General features: G+C 44.7%; 1 protein-coding gene across 1 annotated transcript; it reads right to left on the reverse strand.

Annotated features, from left to right (window-relative positions):
• Window positions 1-547: 547 nt before the first annotated feature.
• On the reverse strand, window positions 548-18985 carry GIMD1 (GIMAP family P-loop NTPase domain containing 1). The gene is made up of 3 exons (XM_074950715.1): window positions 18897-18985; window positions 14823-15235; window positions 548-1487 (listed from the first exon to the last, which is right to left on the reverse strand). Exons 2-3 carry the CDS (start codon window positions 15210-15212, stop codon window positions 1227-1229), a joined length of 651 nt encoding a protein of 216 aa, XP_074806816.1. The 5' UTR covers window positions 15213-15235; window positions 18897-18985; the 3' UTR covers window positions 548-1226.
• Between the last annotated feature and the right edge of the window lie 4988 nt (window positions 18986-23973).

The following is a 23973-nucleotide window of genomic DNA, read 5'->3' on the forward strand; positions in this document are numbered from 1 at the left end:
TGCATGAAACAAAAATCAAGTTAATCCATTTTGGTGTTTTAACTTCTACATGAAATTTCTTCAGACATACATTGTATACTGAATCACATACTTTACTGTAACAGGAACAGCTAATTTTATTTTTACACTTTAAAATAAGCTATTTCACTGCATCACATGTTAAAAGGAAGTAGCCACAATTAATATAAAGTCATGAGCTGAGAATGGCAGCACTATATCAATTCACAACTAACCTTTTCAAATCCCCAATAACTGTTTAAATATACTTCCAAGAGTTTGTGTTTCATTTACTGTCCATCTATTGTCTAACCACTGAAATAATAAAATAAATTTCTCAGTCTCTGAATTTTCCAGATTTTGAACGTCATCCAGTAAGACAGGAAAACAACCAAATGACAATGATATAAAATTAAAAGAGACAAGCACAAAGGAGAGATTAACACACATTTTTTTAGATGTGCTTTGTACATATATCCCCACAGTACTAATTGTGCATGCATCTGGGAACTAGCAGCAATAATTAGTTCTTCCAAATACTCTGAATAATCTTCAAAACATGGGAGCTATTTAAACTGCCTTATAATCTACTCAGCCAACGAGGTCTGATATTCTTTAAGAAGTTAAAACTGTTTAAATTAGGATTCATTATGAAGCACAGTGGGGAAAAATAGATTACACTATGAGACTTTCAGCCTGTAAGATCTGAAGGGTCTTTGCAAACTATGTGCTTCTGTCTTAGTAAATAGTGCAGAATCAAGTGCAAAAAAAAAAATCTGAAATGCCACCAATTCACGTAGGATGTGGTAGCTATTCAATAATGCACAGCAGCACTACAATCATTGAGAACATATTCTTATTTTATGCTCAGTAACCTGCTCTTTGTGAGCTACAATATAAAATGTGATGGCCAGTGGTGTAATATCAGTAAACACAGTGATAGACATACTGTCCAGAATTCAACCTGAATCCGTGATCTGGTGTGATAATGGCTGTTAGATAGTAGGGTGATAGGCATACTATAGATGTTTATGGTAGCTAACTAAACAGTTTTCATCTATTTTATGAAAAGTGAAATGCAAATGTTGATTTGGGCATGAATACGCCACGCATTTAGTGCTGGCTGCTAGAGTCCTCTTCTCTGCATGTCATTTTATCCCAAAGTAGAAAAGAAGATGGCTGTCAGTAAATGAGTACATGAGAGGTAATTTGTGTTTGTCACCATGCATTTATTTAACTAGAAGCACTTGGTAACTATTTTTTCTTATAAATTCCATGATTTTTCTTAAGATTGTTTTTCTTTCCTGTTGGAGCATGTTTGCCTGGTTGTCTACAAAAATGTATCTCTGTTGTATTGAGCTCAAAAGGTTTAACAGGGCATCTGAGGCAATATGAAAGTATTGGTCTTCATTTAATCCTGCCTCTTCTACCTTATCTGCGTGCGTAAATAGAATTGCAGTGAAGTTTTTCCATGTGGGACCCAGAAGTTCCTGTAATGAAAAACAAATCTCAAATAGTTATCATTTCTTGTTTCCATCTCCATCCGCATTAACAAAATTAGATTCAGTAAACACTGAAAGTATGTATGTATTGACAGACCAATAAGTATTCTCTTTTTGGCAGAAAGCCAGGTCATACAGTTTGAATTGCAAGTAAATGGCTACAATTCCTTGACCTTCAAAGGTGTTAATACCATTTATAATTAAGATAGGTGGTCAAGAGAGTTTTTTGATGACTATAAAGTAGATTGCATAAAGCTCTCATACGGAATTTGCGTCCCACTCCATCCAAAATTAAAAAATAACTTCATCTCTTGATCCCACAAAGGCTTCTGAAATACAGGAACAGTTATCTTTTCCTACTAAGATATGAAAGTTGATTATGTAAGACATTCACACTGTGTTTGTGAAAGCATAATCTGATGCCAAGCAATACTAAAAATACAGTTGAGAATTGTTAATATAGTATGATGGACTCAAATATCTGTAAATAGTGTTCCTATCCCTTTTCTTAATGTAAAATCATAGATGAGGGGAGAAACAACAACTTTCCCTGGTAGGGTTGCTAATTGAGGCTTATGTTCCCTTTTTAAATGAAGCTCAGTTGGGTCTGTTTTTATGAAATCCTTTAAAGCTCATTGCCTATACAATTAATTGTAAGTTTTCTTTTTGGTTGATTTGCATTTCATTGTTTTACAGTAAATTGTATTTACTGTGCACATTTTGTTTAAAAGTACACTCAAGAATCAGACTCAAAATGTGACACCTTTATTTTCTTATCCGTTCAGCATGTCAATATAATTCTTTGTGTGCTTTTGCTGCTTCATTGCTCTTTCGTCCCCCCTGCACCTGTTAGCATCCATACAGTAAAATGGTTGCTAACATGGTGACACTACAAGGAAAACGCTATTCAGTTTTAATCTTCCAGGAGTTACTGGTAAATAAAGGAAAATTTGAAAAAAAAAAAAAAAAAACTCTTGACAATATTCTTTCAAATAAGTATGCAAAGTGGGTGATGCAAGAGCAAATTTATGCTTGTAGCGTACATTATTCATTTGGGTTTTTATTTCAAAAGCACCTGATACTAAAATGTAATTTAGGCAAAGGTGTCCGCAACGCGGGACATGCAAGGCCGTATCTTGCATCAACATCTTCTTGCCATTGCAAAGTCCTGTTAATCTCAGTGATGCTGTGTACGAACTCTGGGGGCTATGCTTGCAGATAAGACTACAATGTACAGCCAAAATTGAGGGAACGTAAGGAATTCTAGTCCATTATTTTATATCTAGTCCATAGAACCGAGGCATCAATTTCTGCTGTAAGAGCTTAAATCTAAAAGATTCAAGGCCCAATGCTTTACAGACTCCGGTCTTTAATTTCTTGTATTTTGAGAACTCTAATTTTTTAGTATTTTTAACATAAATAGTCTGTGATCATGAAACAGGTAAGACAAATACAGTTTTTATTCTTAAAAATCCAAATATGAATGCTCCAATAGGCTTTTATCAAGTAACTTAGTAGCTTAGGTTATTTTAGAAATTAGAGGTAGAAAACATCATGCAGTCTTGCTCCTTGAAGGTATGTTTGAGAACCCAGCCTGTTCCTGAAGTGGGATTGGTATGTAAATTTTCAGAGAAAACTAATTTGAATTCATGTGGTTAAGAATTGTCACTTTGGATCTTGGTATTGGTGCCTTAAAGGAACTCTGTGTTATACACAGTTGATATAGAAGAATTTCTTCACCCACCATGGAAATGCAGCCACTTCTCAAGGTGATGTGATATGCATGAGTGGTTTAACTTCACACAGCAACAATTTACAATATATTGGCACAAAGTAAAGACTATCATGTTCAATAGGGAGTATTTAGGTGTGTGTGGAACATAAATTATGCCAGCCAAATTGCATCAAGTGTCCCAATATTGTGTAAATACTGAAAGTTACGGTTTTAAATCAGATTAAAGTGCTGTAATAATTAGGTTGATTAGTTGATTTTGTTTCAAAAAATCAGTGAGGTCTGAATTCTTAATACATAGTGTCATTAGAAATATAAATGTTTTTCTTATATACATCTTTCCTATCTACCCTATGTTTCTTAAATATGAACCCTTTATGTATGATGAACCGTGTCAAGCACCATCTACAGCTAGAGACCACATCACCATTTATGATAGTCAAATTAGTTCTGTTCTTCTGGGATGAAGTCCACCAAAGCCCAGAACAAGACACAGAAGAGTTGATTATAAGGAATGCTTGGTCATGGGAATCTGCCTGTGGAAAGAGCATTAGAATCAGAAGATTATGGTTGGAAGAGACCTCAGGAGATCGTCTAGTCCAGCCCTCTGCTCAAAGCAGGACCATCCCCAACTAAATCATCCCAGCCAGAGGTTTCTAAGGCCTGGCTTGACAAAGCCCTAAGGATGGAGATTCCACCACCTCCCTAGGTAACCCATTCCAGTGCTTCACCACCCTCCTAGTGAAATAGTTTTTCCTAATATCCAACCTAGACCTCCCCCACTGCAACTTGAGACCATTGCTTCTTGTTCTGTCATCTGCCACTGAGAACAGCCAAGCTCCATCCTCTTTGGAACCCCGCTTCAGGTACTTGAAGGCTGCTATCAAATCCCCCCTCACTCTTCTCCTCTGCAGACTAAATAAGCCCAGTTCCCTCAGCCTCTCCTCACAAATTTTATATGCCACAGCCCCTAATCATTTTTGTTGCCCTCTGCTGGACTCCAATTTGTCCACATCCTTTCTATAGTGGGGGGCCCAAAACTGGACGCAATACTCCAGATGTGGCCTCACCAGTGCCAAATAGAGGGGAATAATCACTTCCTTTGATCTGCTGGCAACACTCCTACTAATGCAGCCCAATATGCCATTAGCCTTCTTGGCAACAAGGGCACACTGTTGGCTCATATCCAGCTTCTCATCCACTGTAATTCCCAGGTCCTTTTCTGCGGAACTGCTGCTTAGCCAGTCGGTCCCCAGCCTGTAGCAGTGCATGGGATTCTTCCATCCTAAGTGCAGGACTCTGCACTTGTCCTTGTTGAACCTCATCAGATTTCTTTTGGCCCAATCCTCCAATTGGTGTAGGTCACTCTGGACCCTATCCCTACCCTCCAGCATATCTATCTCTCCCTCAGTTTAGTGTCATCCGCGAACTTGCTGAGGGTGCAATCCATCCCATCGTCCAGATTATTAATGAAGATGTTGAACAAAACGGCCCCCAGGTCGGACCCCTGGGGCATTCCACTAGATATTGGCTGCCAACTAGACATCGAGCCGTTGATCACTCCCCTTTGGGCCCGATGATCTCGACAGCTTTCTATCCACCTTATAGTCCATTCATCCAATCCATACCTTTTTTAACTTGCTGGCAAGAATATTGTGGGAAACTATCAAAAGCTTTTCTAAAGTCAAGATATATCATGTCCACTGCTTTCCCCATATCCACAGGGCCAGTTATCATATCTTCTCAGCATTCAGGAGCATTGAATCTAATCCAGAGTCTGGTACCTTTTAGATCATATTGCAGAAGCTTTCTCTCTGATTAAAGATTTTCCACCACAGCCATAACAACGTTTACAACAGTTGCCACTCCCATCTTACAAAATAAAACCTATTGCAAACAGTTTCCTATATTCTGAGAAAAGAGGAGAGCAAAAGACTTAATGAAATCTCATAGGGATCATGCTACGCCAATCTTATTTTCCTGGGAGGTGCTTACAGCCTGGGTACGGTGGGAAATGGAGAGGCAGTCAAAATCCTAGGTCAGTATGAAATACTTGGTTGTGTCAGCCACGCTCCCTTTTTTTAGAGCTGACTCCTTTTTCAGTGAAGTTGAATTATTCACTTTATGAATTTTGGTATTTTATGTATTCAGAAAACAGGTCACATGAAATGTGAATGTAAAATTAATGAATTTCAAATACTGTATTTTTAAAGTGAATTTACACCTCAGAACATGCCTTCTTATTAACCCTTCCCATTGTCTAATGCACTCATTGAGCATCTGGATAAACAAGATGGATGTCTGAAAAGTATAATGAATAAGAGCTCTTGGGGTGATGAGCAATTGCTCCAATACACCTGGAAATGTTCAGCAAGAGCCTATGATCATAGTCAAGCCAACACCAACTTACAGTCAACAGCTTAGAAGGCAGCTGTCAGATGTAATGTGAACTCTTTATATTAATCAATTTCCCAGAAAGGACAATCTATAGGGCAGTCTCTGCAATACCCAGGTCTGAATCTAAGTTGCAGACAATAAACCTTAACTTCCAGTTATTTCTCCTAAGCCATGTGGTAAGATAATTAACATAACTAAAAACAGTTATGGGTGGGAGACTGCTAGAAAAATATCAGAAGTGGGAGGAGCTAGGAAAAACAATAGGCCAGAACCTCTATTCCGGTATTTCTCAACCAGTGGTCCGTGGAGTTGTTTAAGGGGTCTGTGAAAGGCTTAAGCTGAAAAGTGATTGAACAGAATTCAACTATATATACTGACAATAGATTTGAAAAGGGTCTATACCTCCAGTTGAAATTATTTAGGGGTCCGCAAATGAAAAAAGTTTGGAAGCTTCTGGTTCAAGACGTAGAATAGAACAGTACTTATAAATGTTAACCTGGATTTGGTTACCTTTCTATAGAGAACTTGGACTGAGCTATAGTTTTTGATGTAGGTGACTGGGCAGCTGTTAGGTAACTACTGTCAACATAGGCAGCTTCAAGCCATTCCAATTATAATCTAAAGCAGTGATCCCAAACCTGGGGCGGGGGATGGCACGGCCTGCAGGCAGGAGTGCACCTAGCCCCTCTGCCTCCAGCTCTGCCACAGTGCTGGTTCTGGCTGCAGCTCCAAATGGGCTAGGTAGTAGGGCACATTGGGTAGCTGCAGAAGCATGCTGTAGTAGAGGGCAAAGTTTTACCTTTCAAATTAAATTTTTTAAATCGCATTTTAAAATAAAAATGTCACAGGTGCAACACTAATGTGCAATTCTGTCAATTATATTAACTGCTCTATGCCATAATTATTAACTGGATAATTATTAACAACTAAGGAAAATGCTTTACTGTTCTCTCTCTCTTAGAGTAAGCAAATAGGCATTTGCTATTGACTAAAGGACTGGGGAGAGGGAGAGAAATCAACTTCTGCTATGTGGGGACTGGAGAGTGCAAGGGTCTTTTTATATTGCCTTGTGAACATATATGAACATCGCTAATGTAAATAAAGCAGTAGGCGTTTATATTTCAATAACTGCAGCTGTAGTTATGGTGCAATGTGTGTGTGACTGTGTCCTTCCTACTTCACTAGCAATCATATGGCCTTTATGCTGGTAAGAGGAAATATAACACCTAAATAAAAGAAATGTGTAGATCCATAAGTGGTGGCTGATGCTTCCCACTGGGGAGGTTAGCCCCCTCCTGCATGCTGCCTCCCTCCCGGACCCCAAACAACCACTTGCACCCCAACCCCTTCCCCCAGGTTGGAACCCCCTCCTGCACCCCAGAGCCTATAGCTGGAGCCTTCACCTTCTGCCATACCCCAGCCCAGTGAAAGTGAGTGAGGGTGGGAGAGGGAGAGCAACTGGCAGGGGGCTGGAGTGGGGGTTGGGGGGGCTCAGAAGTGGTCAGGTGGGGCCTCGGGGAAGGGCTGGGGCAAGGGTGTTCAGTTTTGTGCAATTAGAAAGTTGGTAACCCAAAACAAGAGCTCCTCCAGCCCTGGGTCTGTGGCAGGGGGAGATTTTTCAGGGGGCCCCAAATCTGCCATGCCCTCCCACCCTCTGATAGCATGAGGTGTGGGGAGGCTTAGCTTCCCCTGGCCTCCATTACGTGCTGCCTATGTGTAGGTCTAACTGCTGGAACATGACCTCCTTATATTCTGCTGTACTTAGGAAGATAAAAAGCCCTAGCATGTTGATAGTGATGGGTCAATTTTGCCATTTCTTACACGTAAAATATAAATTTCAAGGAAAAGTTCCCAAATTAGTTACTTAATGCATTTTTGCATAGAATTTATAGCATGCTGAACATATTTGTTGTGTGATGGAGGGAAATATACTTGCGCTTTGCATTTTCAAAATGCTTTAAAATATTAACTTATGAATTCTCAGTCCACCTGGGGCAATGTGTGGATAAGCATCATTCCAGTTTTACAAAGAGGGGTGGGGAATTACAGAGGATAGAATATAAGAACAGGGTCAGACCAACAATCCATTTAGCCACAAGCATCGACTTTCAAAAGTGCCGTGGGGTGCTTGACTCCTGGCTGTGACTCAAGGCCCCACCCCTGCCCTGTCTCTTCCTGTCTCCACCCCACCGCTGCCTCTTCCCACCCAGTTCTGCCCCCTCCTTTGTGCATGCCACGTCCTCGTTCCTCCCTGCCTCCTTCCCAGCCTCCTGTATGCTGCGAAACAGCTGTTTGCGGTGGGTGGGAAAAGGTGCCGATCAGTTGATTGGGCTCGGCGGCGGGCGGGAGGTGCTGGTGGGGGAGGTTCTGATGGGGAGGCTGCTGGTGAGTGCTCAGCACCCACCATTTTTTCCCCGTGGGTTCTCCAGCCCTGGAGCACCCACTGAATCAGTGCCTATGCATTTAGCCCACTAGCCTATCTTCCAACAGTGGCTGGTGCCAGATGTTTGAGAGAGAATGAACAGAACAGGGCTATTATTGGGTGATCCATCCCTTGTCATCTAGTCCCAGCTTTTGGCAGTTGGAACTTTAGAGACACCCAAAGCATTGGGTTGCATGCCTGATCATCTTGACTAATAACCTAATGGAGGACAGGCCCATCAATGGCTATCTAATTCTTTTCTGAACCAATTTATACTTCTAGCCTTCACAACATCCTCTGGCAATGAATTCTACAGGTTGACTGCGCATTGTGTGAACAAGTACTTCCTTCTGTTTGTTTTAAAGTAGCTGCCTATTAATTTTGTTGGTTATGTGGTTTGCTTAGGGTCAGGCAAGTGAGCGGGGAAGTCAATATTAGAATTTGGGAATTTCTGGCCCTGAGTCCTGTGCCCAGTTCACAGGACCACACCAATAGAATGAAAATCCAGAAAGGTGTAAATATATTCTAGGTGGTTTATCAATCTGCGACCTCTGATATAGAGAGGATTGCTGTGACTTATCAAGAATTGTTGCTGATTGCTAAAAGGTTTTCATGGTCCCAGTGTCCTTCTGGGACAGTTAGTTAAAGTATAAACATTATTGTTCCGAATATGAACGTTTCCCCAAGATCCAGCTAGCTGCCTTGCCCTGTTTTGTTGATGATATCATAACATCTGGGCTTTTAGAAATAAATAGCTAACCATTGTATCAACTGTGAGCCATAATTATAACAGAAACATGAAACAAAAGTAGTAGGTTTCAATTCAGATGGGGGAGGGGAGGGCAGGATCATCTTCTATTTGCTTATCTCCTAACATCTTTCATCTCCTTTCCAACAGAGAGACTTAGTCAGCCAATAGCACATAGAAAGGCTAATACAAAGAATTCTGATTCATTTCTCCTTTTCCTTGCCTGTGGGCCTTATCCCAAAAGCACCTGGTATTGGGAGCTTGATTTTTCTCTACTAGGTCAGAGTAACATCATGTATCTCTTTAGAAAGTTCATTCCTATAGTGCTCGGTATAGACACTATGAAAATGATGATCAATGTTTACCCGCTGGCCGACTTTCAAAGAAGCTCATTCATATGAGAAGTATTTGAGAAATTTCCAGTGGAAAAGTTCAAAGGAAAGGAATTTCTTCTCTCTGCAACCTCCCCCAGCCGCAGTACGCCCCCAAAACTATTTTTTCCCCTAGAAATCCAGAAAAAATCATTTTCAGTTAGTTGTCTGTGAAGAACAGAAAATAATTTAACTTTTAGCCGTGTCCCTCCCCACTCCAAAAAAAAGTTAGTCCTGCCTGAGCAGAAATTACTGTAGTCAAAGCAAATATATGGTGACTCGCTAACAGTTTTCTATTGTGAAACCATTGTGGTTTATTTTAAATTAAATTAGATTTAGATTAAAGCATGGGATTGAGAACCAAATGTTTGGGATTCTTGCCCCAAGTCTGCCAACGTCGTCTTGTGTCTCTTTTTTTTTTTTTTTTTGAGGCAGTCATTCTGTTCATGAGCAGATACTCGTATAACACCTGCAGTGCGAAGGCCAAGTTTGCGGAGCTGCTGCCACAGGACTCCCATGCGGAATTCTCTGCACTGGTGGAGGAAGGGAAACTAATTGCACGAGCTTCCCTACAGGCGGTGTTGGACGGGGCAGACGCTGCCTCCCACGCAATGGCCACAGAGGTGGCAATGAGGAAGAGTTCCTGGTTGCAGGTCTTGGGTCTCCTCCACGAGGTCCAACAAACCATTCAGGACCTCCTCTTTGAGGGTTCAGCCCTCTTTTCTGAGAGAACAAATAAAAGACTCCACAGTTTAAAGGACTAGAAGGCCACCCTCCAGTCCTTGGGCCTCCATACTCCTGCGACTCAGCACAGGCATTTCCGGCCGCAGCTTCCATCACAGTTCTACCAACTGCAGAATGGGCAGGACGCTCCTTGGAGGAGGAATAGGAGTGGCAAAAAAAGGCTGCATCCATCCTCAGGGCAGGGTTCTGGCCAGCCGAAACCACCTTCCGGCCCCAGACTGGCCTTTTGAAGATGCAGTTGAGCATAGCACACCAGGACAAGAACTGGATCTACCCCACCTTACCTTTTCGTTCTCACTGTCCCCTTTCTACCGTGCATGGTCCCATATCACTTCAGACTGCTGGGTGCTCTGCATGGTAGACAGGGGATACTCCATCCAATTCTGTGCACCCCCACCCCGCCCTTCCACCATCCCTTCCCTGTCTTTCAGGGATCTCTCTAATGAGCAATTCCTTATATAGGAGGTGCACTCACTCCTTTCACTAGGAGCAGTGGAAGAGGTTCCTCAGGAGCAAAAGAGCAAGGGTTTCTATTCTCGGTATTTCCTAATACCGAAAGCCAAAAGAAGGCTCAGGCCCATCCTAGACCTGCGAGAACTCAACAAGTTCATGAAGAAGCTCAAGTTCTGCATGGTCTCTATGGCCTCCATCATCCCTTCAATGGATCCAGGAAACTGGTATGCCACTCTTGACTTGAAGGATGTGTACTTTCACAGAGCAATAATTCTGTCCCACAGAAAATACCTCAGGTTTGTGGTGAACACCACCCACTACCAGTTCACAGTCTTCCCATTCAGCCTATTGGCAGGACCTCGAGTGTTCACCAAGTGCATGGCAGTTGTGGCCATGTTCCTGTGCAGATGGCGGGTACAGGTATTCCCGTACCTCGACGACTGGCTTATCAAGGGCCAATCCAGGTCTCAAGTGGAGGCACAAGTTGACTTCTTAAGAATGACGTTCGATGAACTGGGCCTCCTTCTGAACGAGGGAAAATCAATTCTGTCCCCGGTTCAGCAGATAGGGGCAGTACTAGACTTGACTCAAGCCAGGGCATGCCTCCCAGAAGCAACGTTTCGGTCCCTCAGCGACATCATACAAGGTCTCTGGCAGTTTCCCACCACCACAGCAAGGAATTGCCTGAAGCTCCTGGGGCACATGGTGGCTTGTACCTACATAATACAGCATGCCAGACTCAGACTTCGACCTCTTCAGTCATGTCTAGTCTCAGAGTATTGGCCAGTCCAGGACAGCTTGGATAAGATCGTAACCCTACCTTGTCCGGTACTCTACTCCCTCCGGTGGTGGCTCGACCCACAAGTAGTATGTGCAGGGGTCCCCTTCACCAGCCGTCTCTCTTGCTAGTGATGGATGCGTCAGTCTTGGGCTGGTGGGCACATTTGGGAGACCTCAGGACATGAGGCCTATGGTCTCAGGTGGAACTCGCTTTCCACATCAGTGTCAGAGAGCTGAGAGTAGTCTGCCTGGCATGCCAGAGTTTCTGAGCCCACTTGACAGTGAGATGTATTAGTTATGACAGACAACACCACAGCAACATTTTATGTGAACAAACGAGGGTGCATGCTCCTCCCTCCTGTGCCAGGAAGCCTTCATGCTGTGGGACTTCTGTGTAGAGCATTTAGTATATCTGCAAACATCGTATCTCCTTGGAGTACGGAATGAGTTGGCGGACTATCTCAGCAGGTCGTTCCATGGCCACGAGTGGTCCCTTTGCCCGGAAGTTGCGATCTCAATCTTCCATCAGTGGGGTTTTCCCCGGATAGACCTGTTCGCCACATGATGCAACAGGAAGTGCCAGCAGTTTTGCTCCTTCCTGAATCACAGCCCAGGCTCCATCATAGATGCATTCCTCTTCCCATGGGGAGGCCATCTCCTATATGCATTTCCACCTATCCCTCTCATCCATAAGGTGCTCCTCAAGATACAGTGGGAACAAGCCTCGGTCATATTGATAACTCCAGACTGGCCCCGCCAGGACTGGTACACATTACTCCTGGAAATGTCCGTGGAAGCTCCATTCACCTTGCTGCTCTTCACAGATGTACTAACACAGGATCCTCACCGTCTCCAACACCCAAAGCTTGAGTCGCTGCACCTCATGGCGTGGAAGCTCCATGGCTGAACCTGATGGAGCTCTTCTGCTCAGACCTGGTTAGACAAGTCCTCCTTGGCAGTAGCAAACCTTCCATGACAGCCACCTACCTTGCCAAGTGGAAGGAAGAGATTTTCAATCTGGTCTGCGCAGTACCATTCATCCCCGACGCTTGCCTTTGTACCACTTATACTCTAATATCTTCTCCATCTCATCAATAAGGGTCCACTTGGCCTCCATCTCGACCTTCCACCCAGGCGCAGAGGGCCACTCGGTCTTTGCTAATCCTGTGGTCAGCCATTTTCTTAAAGGTCCCGACAGCCTGTCCGGGCTTGGGACCTTAATCTGGTCCCTTCCAGACTCATGGGTCGGCCCTTTGAACCTTTTGGCGATGTGCTCCCTGCTCTCATACAAGGTGGTATTTTTGGTAGCAATAACCTCAGCCAGGAGGGTGTCTGAGCTCAAGGCCCTAATATCAGAAGCTCCTTATACTGTGTTCTTGTAAGGACAAGGTTCAGCTCAGGCCTCACCCAGCTTTCCTCCCAAAGGTTGTCTTCCAGTTGTACGTGAACCAGGACATCTTCCTCCCAGTGTTCTAGCCTAAGCTGCACTTGAGCGGCAGGGAGCAAAGGCTTCTCGTTGGCTGTCTGCAGTGCAATAGCCTTATACGTTGAGAGAACAAAGCCGTTCCAAAAGTCCATCCAGTTATTTGTGGCAGGGGTGGACAGAATGAAAGGTCTTCTTTTGTCTTCTCAACGGATTTCGTCATGGATCACGTCCTGCATCCATGAGTGCTACAACCTGGCAGGTGTACCTGCTTCCCCGATCACTGCGCACTCCATCAGGGCTCGGGCTTCTTTAATGGCATTCCTGGCACAGGTTCCCACCCAAGAAATCTGCAGAGCAGTGACATGGTCCTCCATACGCACTTTCACCATGCACTACGCAATCACCCCACAGGCCTTTAGAAAGAGCAGTGCTCTAATCAGTGGATGACTCAGATCCCACCTCCAGAACTCAGGCTTGTGAGTCACCTGATTGGAGCTGACGTGAACAAGCACCCAAAGAAGAAAAAATGGTTACTCACCTTCTTGTATCTGTTCTTCGAGATGTGTTGTTCATGTCCATTCCAATACCCACCCTCCTACCCCTCTGTTGGAGTAGCCGGCAAGAAGGAACTGAGGCAGTGGCAGGTGAGCTGGGGTCTATATTGAGCACCCTGAAGGCGTGACTCCAGGGGCACCCAGGCTGACCTGACTGATGCTGCTAGGGGAAAAGTTTTCCAGCTGCCATGCACTCATGCACACCTGTTTTGGAATGGACATGAACAACACATCTTGAAGAACAACAGTTTGAAGGTGAGTGACCGTTCTTGTTGTTGTTGCTAAGTGTCAGCAACTTTTGGGTGAATTTCAGCCACCTACAAAGGAGAAGGAGGAGTCTCCATCCCAGCGCAAGGGATTGAAACACTCATTTGTTATAGTGAATCCCCACCAGAGGAAAGTTGCTAAAGAAATGTAAAGTATATTACTCCCTGCTTAGCTTTGAACACTATTGGTATTATAAGAGAGGTAGATGATCTGAGCTATACTCCCAGTTCTACCTACAAGGTACCTGTGGGGGCCGTGGGCAATTCACTTAATATCTCTATCTGTGGTTTCCTTATCTGGTAAATGGGAATAACCTCTACCTCACAGGGGAGTTTTGACAATTTTTTTTTTATTTGTAAAGTGCTTTGAGAAGATCAGATGACAACTGCTATAAAAAAGCAGAATAGTAGTACAGTAGCACCTCAGTTACAAACACCTCTGGAATGGAGGTTATTCGTAACTCTGAACATGGTTGTTCATTGAAACATTTACAACTGAACATTGACTTAATACAGCTTTGAAACTTTACTATGCAGAAAGAAAATGCTGCTTTTAAACATCTTAATTTAAACAAAAAACCAAGTTTCCTTACCTTGTCAGATTTTTTTATAACTTTCCCTTTATTTTTAATAGTTTATGCTTAACATGGTACTGTATTGCTTTTTTGTTGCTGCTGCTTGATTGCATACTTCTGGTTCCAATGAGGTATGTGATTGACCCATCAGTTTGTAACTCTGGTGTTCATAACTCTGAGGTTCTACTGTCTGACTAAAATAGCAGTGGCTTTGATCAAACGTTCCTCTTATTTTAGCTACCAATTATTATATAAACATTGACAAACTTAACATTCACCAAGTACAATTCTTGGAAAATGCATATGTGTTTTAGGTGGCAGAGTTAAGGTGCTGGTGGAAAGTTTTAGTTTTTGAAGTTCCTCTGGGTTTTGTGCAATTTAAAACACCTTAATTCACCCCATGTTAATGTAGTTCTTTGCATGTAGTTCATTTAGCTTCTAGTTGCAGATGATTAAAGTAGCATTTCTTCTCAACAGGTCTGGGTCCTTGATAATAAACCTCAAAAGGCAATACATGTAAATCCTATTATGGGGGCGGGATGGGGGAGAAAAACATTCTTAATGGTAAACCAGACTCACAGGCCCCTTTCTGCTTAGCCCTCCTATAATTAACTGAATAATACTTGGCCACCTGTTCCGTGTTTAACTTTCTTCCATCAAATTTAAAATGAAAAGTTTGTCTGCAGCACAGAAATGCTACTGAGTTTTAGCTAGAACAAGCCTAGGCTGTGGGAGGGAGGGAGAGGTGGGTGTGGGAACTGCACCTACCTGTCTCCTTTCTACTTCAGCTGATACCATTTGAGGGTTCCTAGTTCTAAAAACAACAGAGTTGCCAGGATGTAGAGAATTTTTTACCTGGACTAGCTGAATTGTGTGATTTTCTTCTTCACAAAGAGGCAAGTCAGCTCTCAGGACCAAGAGTGCTAGGTGAAGGCCCTCCTCTCCAAAGTGCTGAGCCAGAGCTGCCCTCACCGCTTGCCGCACCTCTTCTTTGCTCAGGCTGCTGTGAGGATACCCTGGAGTGTCCATGACATGAACCCGCAGGGCTAGCTCGTAGCCATTTCGGCGTGTGAAGCCTGAGATGCGGCAGCTGCATCCGAGACTGCAGCATGTGGTCACAGAGCTTGGGGATAGATGGCTGTCAAAGTCAGAGCTGCCCAGAAGGCTATTCCCAGCAGCACTTTTGCCACTCTGGGTCCTTCCAACCAAGAGAAGATTGATGGTCATCTCATCGGTGTCAGACATTGTATCTGCCTTTGTCCGCACACCTGTTTCAGCAAATCCAGAACAAATACTATTAATAGCTGTTTTAGCTGGGTGATACCAAAGCAACTTTCAGAAATAACCAGTAAACCATAAGAACTGCACCTTGAAGCACTTTGACTTGCTCTGACTGAAGCACTTCGGCAGTGTGGGGAGTCAAGTGCCAATCAGAGAAGTACCTCTGGCTGACCCCAAGGAGCATTCCTCTGTACCCACTGTCCACTCTTGCTATCCACAAATAGGGAACCCAGATTGAAGTGCCATAGCAGTTGTCCCACATCAGCAGATCTCCCATATCAAGAGAATCAGGAGGGAGCTGAGAGAAACTAGGGAGCACAAGTGACCAATGTAGGGGAAACAGTCCAACTAAGGAGAGAACAATGGGGAAGGGGGTGGGAGAGGGATTACAGAGGAGATGGTGACAGGGAGAGAACAGAGGGGAGAGGAGTAGGTTCTGTAGCTGTGTTTTCTGAGTTAAACCAACATCAAGCCCTAGAAACCTGATGGCATGAAGGAAGCAGCTCAAACCCCACAAAACGTAGGGAGCATGTCCTCTACCACGCAGGTAGCTCACATGCTGTTCCAGCAGCCAATTTCTGAGCTCTGTCTTCACCTTTGTCTCCCCTCTGTCAAACAACTGTTTGGAGTTACACACTTGAGCATTACCACAGGTCACCAATTGTCCCAAAGCTGTCAGTAGAGAGGGATCCAGAAGGGGTTCCAGTTCCAGAACAAACACTCCAGAACAGGTGCCCTCTGCCCCTTTCCAGGGTGATGCTGGCATAGCAACATCTGCCATGGCCAACATTCCAGACTCTTCAGGTTGGAACTACAGAAATTTGTCTAATCCATTTTAGAGAGGCAAGGTAGGTGAGGTAATATATTTTGTTGGACCAACTTCTGTTGGTGAGAGAGACAAGCTTTTGCTTTTTTCTTTGCTGGTGTCGGTGTTTCCAGAGTTTTTAATGGACAGGTGGTTGAAGTTTGTCGTGTTAACAGGCTACTTCATCTTGAATGGTCCCTTGAAATATGTGTTAACTACAGTAACTCCTTGCTTAACATTGTAATTATATTCCTGAAAAATGCTACTTTAAGCAAAACCATGTTAAGCGTATCCAATTTCCCCATAAGAATTAATGTAAATAGGAAAGGTTAGGTTCCAAGGAAATTTTTTTTCACTTGACAAAAGACATCATGTACATATACAGTATAAGTTTTAAACAATTTAATACTGTACTCACAAATGATGATTGTGAAACTCAATTGAGACAGGAGCATAGCAGGGTTGGGACATGGGTACTTGACCTGCTCTGCCTGCCCAGCGCTCCTGCTGGGGAGCGGGATCGAGGGCTTGCCCACTCCCCAGCTGGAATAGGCGGGCGGAGCGGGGTGAGCCAAACAACCTTATAACAGAACATTGCGTGACTTTAAATAAGTATGTTCTAATACAGAGGTGGGCAAACTAGAGCCCATGGGCCACATCCGGCTCGCAGGACCATCCTGCCCAGCCCTTGAACTCCTGGCTGGGGAAGCTAGTTCCTGGCCCCTCCCCTCCTGTGGTCCATCTCCCCCCCCCCCTTCCCCCCAGTGTGGCTTGTGCTGGCTGGACAGCACGGCTGCCAGTCCTGCTGCTCTGAGCAGCATGGTAAGGGGGCGGGGGGGGGAGTTGGATAAGGGGCAAGGGGTCCCGGGGGGCAGTCAGGGGATAGGGGGCGGTTGGATGGGGCAGAGGTTCTGGGGGAGGTAGTCAGGGGCCGGGGAATAGGGTGTTGGATAGGCGTGGGAGTTTCGGGGGGCCTGACAGGGGGTGCGGGGGTGGATAGGGATTGGGCAGTCGGGGGCAGGGGGGCTTGGATAGGGGTTGGGTCCCGGGGGGGCAGTTAGAGGTGGGGGGTCCAGGGAGGGGATGGTCAGGGGACAAGGAGTTGGGGGGGGGGTGTCAGAGGTTCTGAGGGGGGCAGTCAGGGGAAGTGGGAGTGGGTGGATAGGGGGCGGAGGCCATGCTGTTTGGGGAGGCACAGCCTTCTCTACCCGGCCCTCCATACAGTTTGGGAACCCCGATGTGGCCCTCAGGCCAAAAAGTTTGCCCACCCCATTCTAATAGATCAGCAACCTAACAACGAAACAATGTTAACCGGGATGACTTTAAGTGAGGAGTTACTGTACTTATAATAAACAATGTGTTCCACCTGTGACACTCTGAGAATGTCTACACAGCAAAGAGAAACCCATGGCTGGCACAAGCCAGTCGTCTTGGGCTGTGGGGCTGTTTCATGGTGTGTAGACTTCTGGGCTCCAGGACCCTTCCCCCTTGCAGGGTCCCAGAGTCTGGGCTCTGGCTGGAGCCCAGAAGTCTACACAGCTATACAACAGCGCCGCAGACTGAGCACCGCGAGCCAGAAGGTATCTAGTTTCTATGTTGACGTACCCTCTGAGTACATTTCCCAGATCTGAGGAAGAGCTCTGTGTACGCTCGAAAGCTTCTCTCTCTCTCTCCAACAGAAGTTTCCAGTAAAAGATATTAACTCGCCCACCTTGCCTCTCTAATATCCTGGCACCAACACTGCTACAACAACGCTGCATGATACATTGGTGCTCTACAAATCTAGAATCGCTTAGGACCCGGGGAAGGGAAAGATGAGAGGTGATGGTGATGATTGATGGTGACAGAGAGGACAGACAACTAATTAATTATTTTCAATGTATACATACACAAATATAACCACTAAAAAGACAGCTCCTCTTTATAGTGCCTATTAATTTAAAATAATGCAGTGTCTTAAGAGCCTTTACTACCTGGATCCAGACCACTGATTGTCTCAAAAGGACTTTACATACATTTTATAGTTTAAAATAATTAGGATTTCAGGGACATGTCAAAAAAGACAGTGCCCATATTTGGGAATAAAGTGTTGGTCTAGGTAAGCAGTGACACTAGAAACTTCACAAGCATTGTTTAAAGGACTGTGATATTTAATGGGCATATTCCTAGAATTCATATTCAGTGAATATTTTTAGAAAGTCCATCACCCAACATTGTATATTTATTTAGGCTCTGTTGTACCTGTTCAAGAGGTAATTTTAACTAGTCCTCATTTTACAGGAGGCACTAGATCTTACAGGTGGCGATAGTTAACAAATGCCTGAAGGATGAATCCATCCTCTGATGATTGAAGTACAGATATTGAACTTTCTAATTCATATTAATGAAGGGGGGAATAGCTGTCTAATCATTATGGAAAAACCTAGGAAAACAGGCACTTTATTAATTTCACTGAAAATGAACAGAGAAAATTGGGATAGTTGAATTAATAATCTCCCCTTACCCACTTCAGATTCATTAAACCTGTTTAGGAAAGTGTTTATTTTTAAACACCAACTGCTGTCCCTATTACCTGGGACTGTTTGTCACCATGAACTGGATTTTCAGAAGTGCCAAGGGTCCCCACCACCAACTGAAGTCAAAGGGAGCCACACATGCTCAGAACCTTTGAAAATCAATCACAGGGATGCAGATCAACACAGGAAAATCACAGCAAGATGGCTGCATACGCTTCTCTACAGTATTAAGTATTGCTTTTTATCACTGATTTTTGCTGATTCCACCCCCTCTCCGCCCACCCCGTTCTTAAATTCATAACTTGTCTGTTTCACTGTGTCACTTACCTCACTTTCCCTTAAGTCTTCCTCTACCCGCACTTCATTCAGACTCTGCTGGTTTTCAATGTGAACTTTGAAACTGACAACGGTAGTGTACCACACAGAGACTGATACGCACTGATACTCTAGTTAATCTATTACTGAGAAATCCTCATTTGTACCTGAGAAGTCTGTCCAATAATCAGCATCGCCCATTAACTTCCTTTTACTTGCCTGCAGTTTTGAGGTCTGGTTTCCCTGGGGACCACTTGAAAATGACTTCCATAAATATTACCTTCATTTTTACCAACTGGTTGAACCAGCACTCTTTTTCTGGGGAGTAGTGAGGAGGGTTTAAGTGATAATTTCACCTCCCCATATTTTTAAATCATGCATAATAAAATACCAGAGATGTGTGTGAACAAAGCAAACATTTTCTTGTATTTTTATGATGACCTTATTAAACTTCCGTTTCACGGTTCCTACCAATATTTCACAGCATGATTTAAAATAAATTACCTGAAACCTATTTAATCTATTAAAAATGCACTGAGATTGTTTCACAGCCCTAGAGACTAAGGCCCAGATCCTCTAAGATATTTTGCCACCTAACTCACTAAAATCAATTGGAGTTAAGTGCCTAGAATATGTTTGAGGATCTGAACTTAAAACCCTCCATTTAGACAGAGTGGCCATAGTATGGGAAACACCAGACCAAGCTTCCTCATCCTGCCAATATGCTCCATCCTTGCTATGGAGGGACTATCGCTAGGAGTGAAAGAATTGTTCAATCTCCACTAAATTCATGAGACTATAGCATTGTGAAAACCAAACTCTAGCCTTAATTTGGCCTCAACCCTAGCCTAACTATAACAGCCCAGGTCTGAAGCGCACCCTCAGACCACTTCTGCACCTAGTATCAGTTGTGTGTTGGCTGTAGCTCATGCAGTATACTTTTAGTAGTATTGGCCAATTTAGCCAATATCGTGGTAACAGTGGGGTCAGAGCTCTTCTGGTGACCCATCCAGTTAGCAGGTCTTAGCACCCTGCCTAAAGCTGAGACATTCAGCTGACTCGTTGTGGCAGCCTGCAGCTTGTTTCCTCCAGGATGGGTATAATGGACACAGGCGAAGGCTGTGATTGATGTTAACTGCTTTTGAATTGCTAAGGCTATGTCTCGACTACAAAATTAAGTCAATGTAAGTTATGTTGATCATCTTCCACCGCTGTAATTAAACTGTTTGTGCACATCCACACAACTGTCCTTGTGATGGTGAAGTGTGTCCAGAGTTGGTGCTCATGCGTCGACAGATAGAGCAGTGTACTGTTGGTAGCTATCCCACTGTGCAACTCCCTACCATTTGCTCCTGGGTGCTGGGAAGAGATCACAGTGCATCGGGGTGGGTAGGCTCAGCATCCCACGATGCAGTTTTCTTCGACCCATCATTCTATGGGCTTCCTACTATGTTTCATGCTGCTTTTCAGTTGCACCTGTGAACTATGCATCTACCATCTCTGTCTGAAAGCATGGATCCTGCACTGCTCTTTAGTTTTGTGATGAGCATCATGAACACAACATGGCTGATCCTGTAGTACTTCATGAGCTGTGGATCTGATCATGACACTGTGGTGTCAGCCCTGCTGCATGCCATGGAAAAAAACAATTCAAGATTACTGCTGGCATTCACAGAGCAGCTGCATGCAGTGGACTGTCGGTACTGGGCTTTGGAAGCAATGACTGCAGAACTTTTGCATGTGAAAAGCCACCTTTCTGGAACTGTGTGTGAGGTTTATCTGTACCCTGCAGCACAGGGACACCAAAATAAGAGCTGCCCTAATTGTGAAAAAGTGAGTGGCAATCACTGTGTGGAAGCTGGCAACTCCAGACTGCTACCGATCAGTCGTGAATCAGTTTGGAGTTGGGAAGTCCACTGTGGGGGTTGCAGTGATGTGAGTGTGCAGGGCCATTAATCACCTCTTGCTACGAAAGACTGACACTCTGGGCAATGTGAGGGAAATAGTGGATGGCTTTGTGGTAATGGGATTCCCTAACTGTGTTGCACACATCCCATTTTGACCCTAGACCGCCTTGCGATGGAGTACATCAACAGAAAGGGCTACTTTGCAATACCATAGAAAAGTGTCGGTGGATCACTGGGGTTGTTTCACAGACACCAACGCGGGGTGGTCAGGGAAGGTGCATGACACACTTATCTTCAGGAATGCTAGCCCATATAGAAAGCTGCAAGCAGGGACTCTTTTTCCAGACCAGAAGATTGTAACTGGGGATGTGGAAATGCCAATTCTGATCCTTGGACACCCAGCCTCCTCCTTGCTCCCATGGCTCATGAAGCCTTACATTGGAAACCTTGACAGCAGCAAGAAGTGCTTCAACAAGCTCAGCAGGTGCAGAATGACCATTGAATGTGCCTTTGGCAGATTAAAGGGTTGCAGTGCTCCCTTTTTGGCAAGCTAGACCTCAGTGAGGAAAATATTCCTATGGTCATAGCAGCCTGCTGTACTCTGCATAATATGTGTGAAAGTAATGGAGGAAAGTTTCTGCAGAGGTGGAGCCTTGAGATGGATTTGGCTGGTGGCTGCTTTTGAGCAGCCAGATCCAGGGCTGTTAGAGAGGCTGAATGGGGAGCTATTCCAACGAGGGAGTGTTTGAAGGAGCATTTTGATAATGAGTCCCAGTAATGTCTTTCTATATGTCTTTGCATTGAGCCAGGCATTGTTTTCTTGCACTGTAGTATGACCCTTGTAATGACTGCTGTGTGTGCATTAAGTGTACTCTGCAAATACTCTGATTTGCCACTATGTATGAATTTCAGCAGCAACCATTGTGGGTCAAAGATCAATAAAGATTCATTGTCTGGGTGTATGTCCAACTGGGTGTATGTCCAACTGTCATTTTGAAACATGTCATAAAAGTGGAGCGCACGGGATACTGCGGTATGTGAGGAATGTGTGTGGGGAGTTTGGGGAGGCCCTGGAAGACCATTCTGAATGGGCTGCAAAAGGAGGTGAGCATCGATGTGTTCCACGTGCAGTGCGGTCAGGGACTTCAGCGTGTCTGTGTCTCGACCAGCTGAATCATCAACTCCTGCCTGTTTCTTCTCTTAGAATCATAGAAGATTAGAGCTGGAAGAGACCTGAGGAGGTCATCTAGTCCAACCCCATGCTCAAAGCAGGACCAATCCCCAACTAAATCATCCCAGCCAGGGCTTTGTCAAGCCTGACCTTAAAAACCTCTAAGGAAGGAGATTCCACCGCCTCCCTAAGTAACCCATTCCAGTGCTTCACCACCCTCCTAGTGAAAATGTTTTACCTGATATCCAACCAAAACCCCCCCCACTTCAACTTGAGACCATTACTCCTTGTTCTCTTGGCTATCCATTCTCAGTTTTCCATTGATAGCTTCTCTCCAAGGTCTGCTCACTATCAGCATCATCAGATGATTGCAGCACCTCCCTGAGCAGGTTGTCCTGAATCCTCTGGTTCATCTCCTTATCAGATGGAGGCATTTGGCCAGTGTGCAGGAGGAGACTCAAGGCCACATATGCAGAATCTGAAGAAACAATAGATTGAGGCACTATTGGGAGTGCGCTCACAGCCTTGATTCATAAAAGTTACATACACCACTTTCCCTTGGCAGGCACACAGCACGCCAAGAGCCCTAACCATGGTGAGTTCAGTTGGGCACAAGGGGGAGGGGGTAAGATAGGACAAAGGGCAGGGGAGTGTTTGAGAAGGACCATTACGAGTACCTTGGGACGCTATTCTGAATACTGGCACAGTTTTCCACAGGCAGGGGTGATAGAAGCTGATACCCTCAGGAGCAAGATAACGACAGCTCCTGCACGTGTGTGGTTGCAGACCGGGTCCATATACTGCTCACCTGTGTGCTGCTTTGGTGCCTGCAGATGTAATTGATGATTGGCACAGCAAAGTTTCCTTCCACGGGGGAAGGAACAAAGCAGCCCTCCCAAGGAAACTTCAGCAAAGGATTTCTGAGTACCTCCATGAACATTTCCTAGAGATCTCTTTGAAGGTTTCCTGGGACATCCCAGTGTGCATCAACAAACTTTTCCACAGGCCCCCCCTCTGTTTAGCAACACAGAGGAATGCGAAGCAGATGCATACAGTGCTACTATTGGTTATTTCTATCCCTTTTCTACCCTGGGATATGGGGGGAAGCTTTACTTCATTTCTCCTGCAGTATCGAAGCACAGCAAGTACTTACCGGAGAGCCCCTCTCCTGCATTAGGCATGCCATAGCTGAAGTGCTGGGACTGGCTAGACCCCTCTGGAGTTAAAAACAGTTAAAAACTGGCTCACCACACCACTGGACTGTCCTAATGCCTGTCCTCCATTCTCTTCCAACTCCACTTTCTCATCCATCACTTCATCCTTGGAGTTCACCCCATGGCTGCTGCCTCCAGCCCCCCTTCCCCAAAGTATCCACAGGGCTCTTGGGGGTGGAGTTGGCCTCCCTTTCCTTCTGATATGCCTGCCTCAGCTCCTTGATCTTGTCACAACACTGCTGTGTCTCCCTCTCGTACCCCTTGAGCTCCATGCCTTAAGCAATCTGCCTGTGGGTATCAAAGCTCCTACAGCTGGAGCAGAACTGCAACTGCTCAGCCTCCTCTCCCTGCAGATCCAACAACTCCCAGGGTCCTCCAGGCAGGAGCGTATTTGCTGCAGGGAGCTGCCATGGTCAGCTGGGAAGATGCTATGTGAGCGGTTCATGCTGAGAAAACAGGAAGAAGAATTTCAAAAATTCCCAGGGCTTTCAAAGGAGAGGGGTACATGCCTGTGTACCTGGCTGCTGGGCCATGGAGTTCAAAATGGTGACCAATGCAGTCATGATGAGCATTGTGGGACATTTTCTGGAGGTGACATCAGCAATGTAGTGTCTACACTGACTCTGTGTCGCATATAACTCTGCGTCTTGTCCAGGTGGTTTTCTTATGTTGGCATAGCAGGAGAGTTAAATCGGTAGGAGGAGTGTGGCAGTGTGTACACCTCCACTGTTTTGTCGACAAAACTATGTAGTGTGGATATGGCCTAATAAAGCTAAGCGGCAAGAAGAGGATGAGTT

The sequence above is a fragment of the Natator depressus genome, chromosome 4, assembly GCF_965152275.1.
Source record: "Natator depressus isolate rNatDep1 chromosome 4, rNatDep2.hap1, whole genome shotgun sequence".
Lineage (NCBI taxonomy): Eukaryota > Metazoa > Chordata > Testudines > Cheloniidae > Natator > Natator depressus.

Coding starts and splice junctions, on each gene's coding strand:
- GIMD1 (XM_074950715.1), bottom strand. CDS start 15,212: ATGTCTGACACCGATGAGATGACCATCAATCTTCTCTTGGTTGGAAGG. Junction 1,488..14,822: donor ACACAATTCAGCTAGTCCAG/GTAAAAAATTCT, acceptor TTTTCATTACAG/GAACTTCTGGGTCCCACATG.